The 15259-nt window shown below is 43.1% G+C and overlaps 1 protein-coding gene across 2 annotated transcripts; it reads right to left on the minus strand.

Moving 5' to 3' along the window:
• Positions 1–552: 552 nt before the first annotated feature.
• LOC147190515 (importin subunit alpha-7) lies at positions 553–15259 on the minus strand. Of its 2 annotated transcripts, none has more exons than XM_086136579.1 (14): positions 13544–15259; positions 7766–7902; positions 7582–7674; positions 7299–7398; positions 7125–7219; positions 6911–7042; positions 6724–6812; positions 6540–6639; positions 5732–5895; positions 5583–5661; positions 5263–5388; positions 5051–5178; positions 4749–4933; positions 553–4620 (listed from the first exon to the last, which is right to left on the minus strand). In XM_086136579.1, the coding sequence occupies exons 2-14, from the start codon at positions 7862–7864 to the stop codon at positions 4433–4435; spliced, it is 1578 nt and encodes a 525-aa protein (XP_085992705.1). In that variant the 5' UTR covers positions 7865–7902; positions 13544–15259; the 3' UTR covers positions 553–4432. The 2 variants fall into 2 exon arrangements, with proteins under 2 accessions (XP_085992705.1, XP_085992704.1); XM_086136578.1 differs by lacking the exon at positions 13544–15259 and adding an exon at positions 9317–9540.

The following is a 15259-nucleotide window of genomic DNA, read 5'->3' on the forward strand; positions in this document are numbered from 1 at the left end:
CTGCATCAATTTCATAAAAACGCTAATGTGCAATTATGGGAGCCACGCACACGGACTGCTTTGTGGCTGACAAACGATATTAATTGTCGATATACCATTGTGATTGGCCACGAGGCAAAAAAGGTTTACGTAAACCACCCTCCACTGCACATGCGCACACCAGCTCCTGCCTTTTAAAAGCCTATGGTAACCGCTGGGGACAAAATAGTTAACTACTGTACATGGAAATTTTAAAACAAACACAAACTGTGTGTCTTCGGCGATCTTTGGGAATAGGAGGTAGTGTGCTTAAATAAATTCGCGTGTAGATACAACTGGAGTCGCCATAAACCAGAGAAAGTCCACTGTGGGCCTGGTTCCGTATGTAACAACATTGACATCTGGTGGCAGACTGAAGTCAAGGTACCCGGCATAAACAAGCAAACGGATTCAAAGAAATATAAACGTTTTGTTCATTTATGCCACTATAATTAAATATTGTAGACGTAGTAATGAATAATATCAGCACTAGCAGGAGAAGTTGAATACACAAAGTAGCAAACACGTATTTTTTTTAACATCTTTATTCTTTTTCGCAGGATGCTCACTGAATATCTTCAGATCATACCATACTTTCATTTTAATTTCCCCCATTTGTTTGTTTCATGTTCATGTTTGTGTGCCATGTTGAGTTTCCCGTCGCTCATTCAAACCGTCGGTTAAGTCGAGTCAAGTCACAGTTTCCAAAGATAGGAGCAAATGGCAAGATAACACATACGCAAACAAAAGGTAAAGAGAAAATAAATACATTTAAAAAGAAATGAGAAGGACCAGAGCGGACAAGACGAGGACTGGTCAGTGATGTCGCATTTGTGAAAAATTGGAGACAAACATTGTAAACAAGTGAAGCAAAGAATAACATGACAAGCTATTGGACTTTTGATACAGATGGCAACACTTTCCAGGACGGAAGACATAAAACGTCAGATGTCGGATTCCCCGTGATTCCATCTGGAAAATGATTTCCTGATTACTAGGCAGCTTTTCCTTTCCAAACACAATTATCCAAAAATATATCTTTGATTATCCCTCTCAGGAGAATGTTGAAAAAGGCTTCCCGCCGCCTGTTCTGTGCCCATTTTTCCTACCACATACTCCACATGAGGCTCTTTGTCCACTTCTCAGAAGTGAGTAGAATTGCATGTGAATCCCGGTCAATGTATCAAAACATATATAAAATTAATACCTTTTCACACAGGGGTGGGGAACCATTCAGGTTGTATGTATTTGAATCCATATGAAGACATATGATGCACCCATGGAACAAAATATTATATAGCACATTTTGGTGCTCTTCCTCGGTTCCCTAACCCTGTTTGCATGCAAATCACCTTTAAATCTCAATGACAGATTTTTCTAAGCGTAGGAAAAAAAAAAAAAACATCAAGTCTGAGAGGAAGCAAAGGTTGCCTTCAGAGCGCCTGATTTTTTTTGGGACATTTATTGCAGTCTCGCGGGTTGCTGTTCACTTGATCAATCGACTCCCTTGACAGTGATTGGGAATCCATCAATGACAAGAGAGGGACTTTGAACGGAAACATCACAGCCTTCGATTTCGGGAAAGGAACTTTGGTAAACAAAGGTCAGTACCTGAAATTCTCCAATGGACACTATACATTACTCTACAAATAGCCACATGAAAGTGATTTTCCGCAGCTTGAATAAACGTAGAGCAAAACCCGTTAGAAGACTAATAAGGGGGCAGAGTAGCTGGAGAGAGAAGTTAAATGCATCAAGACCACATACAGACACATCTAAATCAGGCGCCCACAGAAAAGAAAGCCACCTCTTTTTTTTTTAACAAATGGCAAAATAACTTAAAAAAGGTAAGGAAAATAATAGAGCAGCAATGTTTTTTTTGCACAGTATGTGTGCACATTCAAGTAAATAAAAGATATATATACTGTATATACATAAGAAAAAGTAATCTAGAGGTCAAAGATTGTTGTCGGATTGGCACTTTTGTGAGTCGGAGTGCAGGATTACGGAACTCATCTTCCTGTTTTATATTTCCTCAATACCCTACAACACACGATTGCAATGTAGAGGATATACAGTAAGATGTTGATGCTCAATTAGTGATGTGCTTTCATCTCCTACTTTCCAGGGTGATTATTTTATTTAGGGCATTAAGTTTCCCACTCCTGTTGTACAGTATATAAATATTATTATTCTACACATTTTTTTTAAAGAGCACACATGCTCTGTGGAGAGCATGTCAAGTAGAGTGCAATTGAGTGGTGCCGTTGTCAATGAAAAGACAAATCACAAGCATAGGAGAGTCATCCTTGTCTGTCCACAGAACACACGTGCTCCGGGACTCTGGCGGGGGAAGGAAGTCAGAGTCGAGCGAGCTCTCTTCTACACACAGTGCCGCTCAGTCAAAACATCACACGATCCCAACGCGACTTCTGCGCCATACAAGCCTGCATGCTGGACCACCCGAGTCAGCATTTACGCCGCTCATTTAAACCATCCAAACGTCACAGTGGCTATGAACAATGGCTAAACGAAAAGTTTTCATATGTCCTTTTGTATCTTGCAGTATCGGTGTTAAATGTTTGAAGAATTAAGTCATAATATTTCAACAACAAAAAAAAAATGAGTCGAGGAGCTTCAATTACAGAAAGCATTTTGCCGCTCTAAATTACAGCACAACTACCTTTTGGCTGTGGCGTCAATTACAAAAAATATCTGATGATGGATGGATTTGGCAATTTGGGCTTGTCCATCCAGCTTTCAATTGGGGCTTATTTGGGTGAATTCCCTCGTAGGGGTCATAATACAAGGCCTGCGATTCACCCCAAATGGCTGCTTCAAAACCACATGTTCAATTTCATCGTTGGTCTTTATTCGTGTCTTCTGTTACGGTAGACACGTTGAACCAATTTCAGGTTGTGTGGTGAAACTGGTCTCTGGACTGTTTTTATTTTGGTTTTCCAGGGGGTGCACGATTGAGTGAGCTGTGGGGTGGAGTCATGTTGGGGACCCCTAAAATAAATTTGCAGTAGGATACAGATAATTGCACCCCCCCCAACCCCCAAAGATAGTATCGCCCAAATTATATATTCCCACACATTGTGCTTCTTGTGTGAAGGAGTATTAGGAACATTCTGAAAAAAATAATTGTATTCATTAAGTGTAGTCACAAATTATTACAAAAAAAAAAGTGTAACAATGGAAAAAAGTAAATCATTTTCCCATTGAATTGCTGCCCTTTTGTATTTGTATGAGAATACTTTAAGGAAAAGTTGTGTAATTTTGCATTCATTCAGCTGATATTTTGGCAAGTGATATCAAAATTGCCAGACAATGGAAACTTTTTGTTAGCTTGCAACTAGCCAGTCATCTGTTATGTGTAGTGTCTGCAGTTGTCGTGTGCAAGTGTGTGCGTGCAAACAAATACATTAATAATCAACGCCCCAAAAAAAGAACCAAAAACAAAACATAAAAACCCCCCGATGAGACTAAACTTGGAACGGTGTTCTGTTTCAGAGAAGCATCCTGGGGCTACGTAACAGCGTCGCTACACTAGAACCATGCAAATCTGTTGCAATTGATGGCACGGGCTTCAGCGCCTTTAAAAAGCTATACATCCACGAGCACGATTAGTATGTGACAGAACCACTACATGACCATGACTGCTTCCTGCTATGCGAGTGAGGCCCGAGATGGGCAGACAGCCACAAAACCAATTCGACCACATTCAGCTGAGAAGCAGAGCTCAAAATTCTCACTTTACCGTCAAAAGCCGCTCATCTAAATAGCGTATGCAGATGCGCATTTACTTGCAGCCACCACGACCAGATTTTTCCATGTTAGATCACCTCACAATTCAAAAGTCAACCTATTAATAACAACACGCGTCAAGCATTTTGAACATCAATTGAACCACCAGTAGGAACTCGGAATTTACTGTTGAACACATAATTTCACCCTTTTGATAGTTTCTCTTGACTGCCAATTACAAAAAAATACAACAAAAACCCCCAAAAAGCCCACACACTGTTTGTGATTAGACTCTGAAAGGCCCTCCCCACAGTGGATTAAATCAATTCATTCCCTCAACCTCTCTGACAAGTGCTTTCCTTGAAAGAAAATTATTTGTTGGGGCGGGGGAGAACGTAAAAGGGAAAGTATATTTGTTCAGGTTTAACTGCACTGCCAGGATGTCAGGCTAACATCAAGGGGGTAGGGGGCTTTGTTCCAAAATCTTGAAAATGAAAATTACAAAGTTTCCAAATAATCAAGAAGGCCCTGGAGGGACCCCCACAGTGAGTGGCAGAAAGGTGTATTTGCCCGGTGACAGAGAACAAGGGTATGAAGTCAAGAACGCCCCCCACCCCCTCCCCACACTTCTCCCCAATCCAATGGAAGAGTATAAACCTTAGCCTTATAGTTGGAAGCCCTCCATGGGTGCCTCCTGCTGGGGGAAGAGGAACTGCTGGTTGTCCTGGTCCACTTGTGGGGCCAGGCTGCTGTCCTCGTCCTCCACCCCAAAGTAGTGCTCGATCAGGTTGAAGGCCTTTTGGTAGATCTCCTGATTCTCGTGACTCTGGAGGAACTCAATCTTGTCCAGACCTAAACGGTGGAGGTTGACATGATTCTGATGCAGAATTACATGACGGAATTTTTGCAACGGAAATGATTTTCCGAGTGTATTCGAATTTTGTCAGCGTGTTCATGTGTGTCAGTTTCTTGCCCAGTACCGTAAGCTTCTTCGATGAGGCTGCAGTACGGATTGATGCCCGTGCCATGGTTCTCCTGTTTGGCTTCCTGTTCGCCCAGCCGAAGGATGTTCTCCAGGCCGTTGAGGGCCACTTGGACGATCTTGGAGTCCATCACCGTGAGAAGATCGCACAGCGGCTTGATGCAGCTTAGGTTCACCAGATATCTAAAGCGCAGACACCCAACAACAGGTTGACATGCAAGTGTGGGGGTGGGGTAAAGACAAGTTGACAATTGAATTCGATGAGAAGGAAAAGTATCCAAATTTGAAATGAGTCCGCACCTGATCTGTTCTGCCGTTCCTCCAGAGGTGGCATTGGAGATGGCCCAGGCGGCCTCTTTCCTGGTCCTGAAATCTGCTTTTTGTAGAATTTCAATCAGCACTGGGAAGATGTTCGCGTCGATAACTGTCTGTAGAGGAGAAACCACAAAAGATCAGGACCGAAGAAAGACTCGGTCCGCCAGGTGACAATGAGCTTCGCGGCCATGTCCCACCTGTATCTGCGCTCGGTTTCCGGCCGTGATGTTGGAGATTGTCCAGCACGCTTCTTTGCGAATGGACTCTTTGGCACTGCTCAGTAGGTGTAGAAGACAAGGCAGGGCGGAACAGTTCAACACCACCTGCGCACAGCAACATCAGATGAAAAACGGAACTAAATGAGCAAACTGCCAGAATTTTTTTTTTTTTTTAGAAGCAAGCAGATGGAAGAGACTAAGTTATCTTGAATTGAACTGATCTCAATGAGAACCGGTCAAACGTTTGAGCTAACGAAGGCTACTTCCCTGACTCTTAAACCTTTTACTCGGACTCTCACCTGCGTCTGGATGTCATCTCCTGTCACGATGTTCCCGACAGCTCTCAAGGCAGGAGAGACCACCTTGTAGTCTGTGTGCCTGCAAACAGGAACCATTCAAAAACAGGCTGGGAATAGCACGAGTGAGGCATGCAGCGACGCAGGTTTACATGAGCAGCTCGATGAGACGCCTGCAGACTCCGGAGTCAATTACAGCCTGGATTTTGTCGTTGGATCCATCGGAGAGGTAGGACAGAGCCCAGCAGGCGTCTGCCAGTAGGTCTGAGTCGCTGCTAAATAGAAGTCTGGAGAGTACCGGGAGACAAGGCGACACCTACAACCACACAGGCGGAATAGATCTGAGCTCAGGAACCATAATTGACGACACAAGCGATTAGAACAGAGCACAAAATTCGGCCCTGATGCACCCCCCCCCCCCCCAAATATATATAATCCAGCATTTCCCCCCAGAAAGATATTCCAATTCACTGAAATCTGAGTTGCCTCCTGCCATGTTTTTCTTTTTTACCTATCTTGTTATTTGCTGAAAAAGCCCATATATTCACTGTTTCTGTATTCGGACCAAAGTCCTGTCAAATAACTAGGTTGCCGCCAAGAACTAGGTTGACGTGAACGAAGGAGCTTCATGTCGTGTTTGCTGCCATGGTGTGGAATCTATACATGAATGTCAAGTCAAGTTCAACTTTATTGTCAAATAATTTCTTCCCTCTCAACACAACATAAAACAAGAAATGAGCGTCACTATGATGTTGTTTTTATCACAACATGTATCTAAATAAGGTAACCGCGAACCCAAACGTGACCAATCCCGGCATAAGATGCTCAACAAACTTTGTACTAAAATAATGAATATTTCTCTAAAAGCATCGCCATCTATGGGCACGTTTTCTATTTGCCGCTCTGGTAACAGCTCATTGCAAGTGGACCGAGTGATTTTTATTTTTGACTGATGATAACCTTTTCAAAGGAGGGTGGAGGGTTTTTTCCTCTGCAGAGATTCGACAGGGCCCACACAGCATTCCTGATCATGGTCAGTCGAGTGGACTTAGTCAGGAGCCTGCAACAGCAATTACACATATTCAAGCGCAACTCTTTATAGTATACTTGGTGCGCTCGCACAAAGATTAAGTGTCACTTTTACGTTAATAGTGGAGGAAGGATGTTGCAGTTCAGCACATAGTCCCTGCACATGGCACTGTCTCCTGCAATATTCCCCAGAGCCCACACAGCCTGGAAGATAAAAATCACACACACAAACAAACATGTACAGCAAATGTGTGTGGGGGGCAAAAAAAAAACAACAACCACACAACACACACTTGCGTTACCTGCTCCTGCACATCCTCAAAGTCTGAATTAAGAAGCTCAATAAAGATGGGCACAGCTCCAGCTTCAATCACAGTCTTGGTCTGCATGGACGTGCCCGACGCGATGTTGGTCAGAGCCCAAGCGGCTTCGAACTGCAAAGACACGCCAAAGTGCCATTAAATGCATTCATCGGTTTGTCTTAACCGTCACCAATACCGTGTTGTGCACACTGACCTGTAGTGTGCAGTTGCTGCTCATCTTAAGGAACTCCACGAACCTCTCCACGACACCGCTTGTGCTTATAACCTCATCTATAGGCGGGTGGGGCTCTGAAATCAACACATGGGAAATATGTCGAAAGGCTCTGCTGGTTTCCCTCACTGTGACCTCAGACATGTTGCCCACTACCTTTAGAGAGAAGTTTCCTGAACTTTTGCGTGGTGGCCAGTTGAAGGTCGGGGTCTTCTGAGAACAGCATCTCAACCATATCTCTGGTGATGACTCCTTCCTGCAAATAACACACACGTCGACTGTTTGAGCCAAAGCTCATCACAGCCTGCTCAAAAGAGACGGTAGAATTTGCAGTGACAGGAAAGAGTATGTGTCTTACTACTTAAGGGGCTTCTTTCTTTATTTCGCAAGCCGTAGGGGACGAAAACAAGCACCGAGGCCCGATGAAGTAAACACTCACTGTGACTGGTAAGCCGAGTTGCGATTCCACAAGAGGACTCTCCAGCATGGCTTCCTCTTCAGTGAGGACGTCCACGTTCCTTCGTTTGCAAAGCTTGGAAGAAAAAGGAGACAACTCTCACCACTGCAAAACCGAAAGATGTAGTTTACATAGGGCGGTTCGAGATATGAGGTTTGGGGGGTACCTGTTGCTCTCGTTTTTGTTTCCTGAGCTGGATGCCCTCTTCCTCTCTCCTGCGTCGCATCTCCTCAGGGTTCAGAGCTTTGTTCTTGTAGCGGTTCATCCGGTAGTTGTTATCCTTCGCCGGACTGGCGGATGGCTCTGTTAGACCACAGACCCAAGTTTGAACAAATTCACTTTTGGGGTATCACAGAGATTAAGTTCACACATCAGAAATAACAGGACATCATGATGATAGTGCTTGTAAACAGGCCTGGATATAAAAAGGCCTTAAACTAGTTGGCTGCCAGTGGACAGCACAGTCTAAAAATACACACACAAACACACACACATGCGGAACAAAAGTATGCAGAGTTAAATCGCACAGTTGGCATAAAACACTGCCTATGCAAGACAAAGTGACCATTCTGAACACACTGTCAGCAGTCAAAAATGGTTCCAACGCTAAGGTGGTGCACATTGAATTCTTAAGGTTTAGGAACCACCCAATCCACAGAAAAAAATGTATGCCATATGCCATCAATCACATTTTGACAATTCCAAGTCAGACACACAGAAACGGAACAATTAAGAGAGAGAGAAGGTTTATATGAACAAAAGCAGGTCTCTTCCATCCTTAATTGACTAATCATAACACGTCTGCTGCATGCAGTGGGATCGCTGGCCTGTGCGTGTGTGTTAGTGCGCTCTGCTCAAGCGCAAAGGGCCACGTGGAGCAATTTTTTAAAAATATATGTTAATTGGTCACTACTTCGCGGATTTTCGTTTATCTCGGGTGGTTTTGGTCCCCATTAACCGCGATAAACGAAGGATTACTGTATCCGCTTTTTGTGACTTAGTTGAGATTTATTTACACGTCAGCTACTGAATGTTTCTTGTGTTGTCATTACGTTCCAACTTACAGTTTTTGCCGTAAGAATGGAATCCCATCGTAAAACGATGACCCCTGAATCGAATTGCCAAAGTGTCGAACCGGATTGTATCACAGTGTATATATGGCTCTGCATTATGCAATATTACAGTACGAATTCACTTTCAATGATATTGGGGCTCACAGTCAACATTTCACTTTATTTTTAGGAAATGTTATCGACAGTCGTGCAAGAGCTGTCAGGATTCTTGGTGTCACATGAACACGTTGGTTTAGGACGCGCAGCTTGGCAAACCTCACGTCAAAACATCGACCAACAGCGCAATGTAGAACATTTAACGTGACTTGAACGGTCTACGTTGTACCTGCATAGTCTTGAAACAACACCAAATGGTATCATTTGTGTATTATATGACGCGTTTCAGAGTCGGGAGGGAGGACGAGCACAACATCAGCTAAGCTAATGTACGCGTTAAGTGCTGCGCTCAGTCAAAACGATGACATATGAACGTATTTTGGGCAACTGCAGAACTTTCAGGTAAATAGTAAAAATGTAGAAGTCACCTAAAGTGACTCGGTTGAGCTACAACGTGAAGAACGACATTTCCACACTCGGTAACCGCGACGATTCACCATAAAGCTCAGCGTAGATTTACGGTAAACTAGTGTTTCGAAACAACTTACCCATTAGGTTCTCCATGTGGTTCAGGCGTATGATGGTGTGAATTCGAACTGTTGACAACTTTCAGCGCCTTTTCTTCTGCTTATGTTCAAGAATTTGCTCCACTAAGTTCAGCAATATGTCTGCCGGAGGCGGAGCCATTAATATGACCACTTCCTGCCACCAGAGACCCACTTTATTCAACAATTCCCTCACACGACTTCAAAATCAAGAAAAAAGCTTTTGTATTCACAGAGATAAAAGTTTTTACCTAAAAAAAAAAAAAAAAAAAAAACCCTACAAAAACTCAACAAAAATGCGCAGTAGTTAAGTTCTGACATAATCACGCGAGACTGACTTTCACCTGCAAATCTCGCTCAATGCAGCAGTGACATCTGCTGGAGATTTGACAGTTGAAGTATTCAAATGCAAATGTATAGAATGAAAAATAATAGTTGATTATTTAACATTCATCTGTTGCATCATCAGTAATATATTTTTCAAATAATTTAAATCATGACCCAACATAACTATATTTTGTTCAATAGGCTAGAGAAAAGTATACTGTACATATGACCTGCTCTTGTTTTTGTGTTTTAGTTATTTATGTACTGTATGTATGTATGTATGTATTTATATTATTTGTTCCTAATTTTGTTATTGTTTTAAAATATTTATGTTATGATTTGATTTATTTTAATGCACAACTTTGTTTTGGGAAGTGGGAGGAAGACAGAGGAGTACTTGGAGAAAATAAAGCATGCAAGGAAGGATTCAAACACTGAACCCAATAAGTGTGAGGCAGATGTGTTAATCATGAGCCCTTCGAGCCGCCCAAGATGGAAATTTTGGATAAAATTAATCCAATTTAATTATTAGTTGATTTTTCGACAATGTAATACAACAAACATTCAAGAGTAAATGAGTGCATTGTTTGAATCATATTGACCGTCCACTGCAGTGAACCGGCCAACTGACACAAACATGAATCCCGTTTTTCTTTCTGGCCTCTATGTGGGAAAGAAAAGCAGGTGATAGCTTCGTAAACATCACTGAAATAGATCACACGACAGCGGGAGGGCAATGACTCCCTTGGCTAAAACAAATCCCACCCTGGCCATGGCAGCGAGGTTCAAAGACTGCTGATTTGCGTTGGATCCTGTTGCCAAGCGTTCCTCTTTCGGAGTACGTCTGAGTTTTTATGGTGGAATGTTGTTTTGACTGGCGTGCTGGGGAGACACTGCAAAAACAACCAGGATGCACTGCACAAGTGTTCTGGGCTTTTTGTTTGTTTTGTGTGGTGTGATGCCACAACAAAAGAGTACGGGTGACGGTGAAAGGAAAAAACTGGAATGATAACATAGAACCGAATATTAGTGTGAAAAGGGTCCGGCTGCTCAGTATAATATGAGCATTATATGAAATATTCCATACACAAATGAGGACTACCGAGCAGATGCTCACGTGAATGCACACTTATCAATTGCAGAAAGGCCTCTGTAGCACCTTGTATATGCAGATTGAACGTCAACCTGACATATGATTTCATGTTGTAATCCCCCCCTAAAAAAAAATTCCGCTCCACACTGTGTTTTCAACAAATCAAACAGAAAAACGTAGCATTGCACACGTGTGGTTTAATTTGCCTGGAGCAGCTGCTTCTAAATCGATGTACTCTGTTACCGAGCAGCATCGGCCTCCATCACATGGCGTACGATGGAGTAGACAAAAGGGGGCAATGTTGCACAAATGAAACCGCAGCAGGCAGGCTGTTGCTAGAGAAAGGGCGCGGGAGGTCAAGTGATCAACAACGCAAGGTGAGTGAGATCCTATCCCATGATTGCCATTTCTTGAAAGCAAACACTGCGCACAGATCCAAGCTGTGGCTTTCGGGATGAGCTTCATGCCACTTGAGCCACCGGCGTGGATGGCGCAAAGGCTGCACCCAGCACGTTGGCACAGATCGACCGCTTTGGCACTTCTTCCCATTTTTCTCATTTCAAGGCTGGCTGAGGCACATCATACGCGGGCCGAACCGCAAAAGGTTACACATTAATCAACGCCATTGCTCGTGGGACGGAGTCATAACAGCGAAGACAAGAAGCCTCACTGAGAGATTTCAGATTGAGTGCGTACGTGCACTGGGCTCTTCCGATGTACTCTCCGCACTCACCGTTAGCCCCTGAACATTCCCCAAGTCTTCATTCAAATGTAAACGATCAATCATTATGGAAGAGAGACGACGATCATTCAGTGGAACATATGAAGGTGACGACGACTGTTTTTGCACCGCCTGCAACTATGTTTCATACGACCGACCTAAACATACGAGGTCAACACACACCAATAGGTCGACTTACACAGTGTTGTGGAATCCAATTGAGTCAACCCTGGGGATATCGTCTTTTTTTTTTTTTTTTTTTTTTCACAGCCCCGCTCCATCGCAGGTTATTTTTCTCACTGCGCAAATAAAAAAAATAGTTACATGAATAAATAAGAAGTATCAACTTTATTCTAAATGATATGTGGCAGATTTTCACAGGTGGATCTCGAAGCTACCACCTGCGATCAACGAGGATTCAATGCACTGTACTGCAAACAAAACCGTGCTCTGAATTCTCACATGGTCAGAGAAGTCTTCTTTCGTCATCTGCTTCAAGTTGTATCAGTCAAAGAGGATGACTTGACTTGAAGACTTTTGTGAGCTTGCGGAAGTGGAACCCGAAGGCAGGTTTGAAACTGAAGATTTGCTTCTAAAAGATCACAAGGAGCTGTCTTGGGAATATTGTAGCAGTGTATTTTTGTAAACCCTATTTTAAAACCCAAAGCCATCGAAATGGGTGATCCAAGTGCAGATGTACATAAGCCGTTGTGTTGCCCATCTTCCATCAGAGGACAAAAAAAACTAATTAATCAGTGAACACCTTGTAACCAATGCTGGGAGGTTGTCCGCTCATTTTGTCTTCCATGATAATTAGTAGACATTAGGACCCTTCCTGTCCACCTCATTAGCGCCAAATTCAGGCTAGGCTGAGTCAGCAAAATTGAGAGGACCAACTTGCACATTTTAAGGGGATTAAAAAACAAACAAACGCCAATTTTGCTGATAAAAAAAGATGCAGATGAGTGTACAATATCATAACGATGGGCCTTTGAATACATTTCCTCGACTATGGGAAATTATTTTTATTCACACATTTAATCATTATTTATGTATTTTTTTTGAATGAATGTTGAAGTCAACGTCAGGGTATGGACTAATTATTTGAGCTCCGAGACTGCATTACTCACCCATGGACGTGTGCCTTTACTACCATTTATCATCTTCCCAAAACAACCGCAACCACGGAAGCACATAAAAAGTCTCGAGTGAATTCAAGAATAAAGTGGCTCCTTTGACAGCCATGACTTGGGCTCGTTCAAGACTTCTGGAGCCCCTCCGGGGTAGTTGGACCCCCCTGTGAGGAGTCAAGGGTCAATGGACAATTTCTGCCAGTCCGTCTGCCTGAAAGCCACGTCTCCAGTCGAGTACGGAACTACTTTCTCCCGGCATCGCACACATCGAGTCAGTTGGGGAGTACAAATTCCATAAGCAATCATCAAAATCTGCTTAGTCTTGATTGCGCTTGTTTGTGCTCATTTGCCGCGTTTAAACGGCACCTTAATTCAATTACGCGCAATATGATAAGGCTAATTTGCGCATAAAAATGAAGTTCTTCCACAGTGGCTGAACGCTCGAGGACAGCAGGCGAATGAAAACTACCAATCACCTAATCACGCCATTAACACTTACGGACCACCTACTCTCCAAAAGCAACAGGCCTGTCAATCACTTTAACATGGCATTGTACACTGAAATCCTCGGTGAATGATTTGTACCATGAGGAAATTCACCCACATTTTGGAGGAAAATAAGGAAGGCGCAAACGTGCTAGCATTCTTGATCTTTGGGGTATTTTGTTGAATCCATGTGTTCAACCTTCTATGAAGACAACTCTGTAATTGTTTCAAAATGTAAACTATCCACTTTCTTTAGGGACCACTTGGAGTCTGAGGGAGACCACCGGGTTTGCACAGACCACACTATGGAAAACTCAGCTCTCGGGGGGGGTAATATTGAGAGAGTGATAACACCACGGGGAAAGCGGAGCGAGGCGGTGTGTCAGTACATGCGGTGCACAAATAGGCGAAAAAAGGAGCTACGTCTTCATAACGTGTTCAAAATTCATTTGCCGCCGTCTTCGACTTACCTTTTTTTTTTTTTTTTTTAATCTGATGAGCAGCGCCGCGGCCCGCTCTTGTCGTCTCGCTGTCTGCTCGCTTGGCTTTGCGACATCGACCAGGTGGAGGAGCAGATAAGTAAGGATGCTGACTAGGCGATTTTTGGAATATTCCAGAGGATCATTCCATCATTCCTCTTGTGCGGCGGAGATTTGTGCGAGCCGCATGAATACCAATGAGTAATTCTCACCTGAAAGGATAGTAGATGCAGAGGGAGACAAGTCTATCGCCAAAGTGCAAAAAGCAGCAAGTGAAAATATAGATACAGACACGCGTAATACCATATCAACCCGACAGAGCTGTATATAGATCTTGTTTTAATTAATTTGATGGGTCTATCTGGGTTTTATGGCACTATGCTTCACTCGCATTACATGAGCATCTTGGCTGTCAACAGGCAAAAAGCTGGTCAAATATTGTGGAAATATTTCTCCAAGATTTCAGTGTATGTCACGTTTGCGAGGTGGTGGTGGTGGTGGACCCCAAAAAGCAGGCAGGAGGGAGGAGCAGGTTATACTTGAAGTGTATTGAAACAGAGAAAACTAAATCTAAAACAAACATAGTCCAAAGTAGCAAACAAAAATCACAACTGAAGCTAAAACAGAACCGTGACCCAAAAAAAAAAAAATGCCGAAACAAAACCTGACAGCAGCAGACAAACGGCAACAAACAAACATGACAGGAGCCAAGAACAAACAATGACGAGAATGACAACGAGTGGTCGGGCTGGGAGTCCTTTTAAAGCGCGAATAAGTACATAACGACCAACAGGTGTGCAGCTGCAGCGGAAGCCCCACAGCGCCACCCGTTGGTCCCAAAACAAATCATGACAGTGTATGAGATTCACTTACCGGCGATCGAGCCGTAACATCAGGTACTTGCGCAAGCTAATGACAGCCAAGAGCTATTCAAGGTGCAGTCAATTTGCAAAATAAAAGTTTGCTTTTACAAAGACTCGGACTTGCCCTTGGACTGTTGTGCGCTTCCTGACAAGGAAAGGCAGCGTATTAGAATTGATGAAAAACCTGCAGGATTTTTTTGCTGATGCTCATCCGTTAATTAGGTTTCGCAAGCGATTGTAAATATGTCCGACACGTCGCACTCACGTTTAGCGTGCAAATGAAAGCAGACTGCTGCGCGAGTAATAGGCTGGAGGTTTCACATCGTGAATGTTTGGAGCAAAGAAGAAAAAATCTTTTCAGATAGCGCTCACATGTAATTAGTGGGTGAAGCTTTTTGATGTGTTTGAATTGTTATCAGCAGAGTAATGGAGCGCAACCAATTAAACGCTATGCAGCTTCTCATTCCATCGCTCAGTCGCGACATAGAAAAGGTCAGCAGAGATTGTAAATGGCCTGGACCAGTCAAAAGGGAATGTAGCGCTGCCTACTACAATCTCTTAAACCGTTCATTGTTGACCCTGATGATTTTTTTCTGAGAAGATCGCATCTCAAAACACATAATCAGTCAGGATAATCTTTTGGGGAGATCTGATCAATTGGAATTGTGCTGACTTTGATCAAAAGAGGAAAAAAAAAAGCTGAAATTCAGGCGAAGTCATACTCGGGGTCATTTTGAAATCCTCTGGCTTGGGTTCAGAAGGGTGGGATAATACTCAAGATCGTTCCAATCACACCCCATCAGAAGACAAACTAATCTCCACAGAAGAATAATAGTGAATAAAA

This window comes from Hippocampus guttulatus, chromosome 18, assembly GCF_054856545.1.
Source record: "Hippocampus guttulatus isolate MCC_2025c chromosome 18, RoL_Hgut_1.0, whole genome shotgun sequence".
Taxonomy (NCBI): domain Eukaryota; kingdom Metazoa; phylum Chordata; class Actinopteri; order Syngnathiformes; family Syngnathidae; genus Hippocampus; species Hippocampus guttulatus.

Coding starts and splice junctions, on each gene's coding strand:
- LOC147190515 (XM_086136578.1), bottom strand. Junction 6,813..6,910: donor TTGAGGATGTGCAGGAGCAG/GTAACGCAAGTG, acceptor TTTATCTTCCAG/GCTGTGTGGGCTCTGGGGAA. Junction 5,179..5,262: donor GAAACCGAGCGCAGATACAG/GTGGGACATGGC, acceptor TCTCCTCTACAG/ACAGTTATCGACGCGAACAT.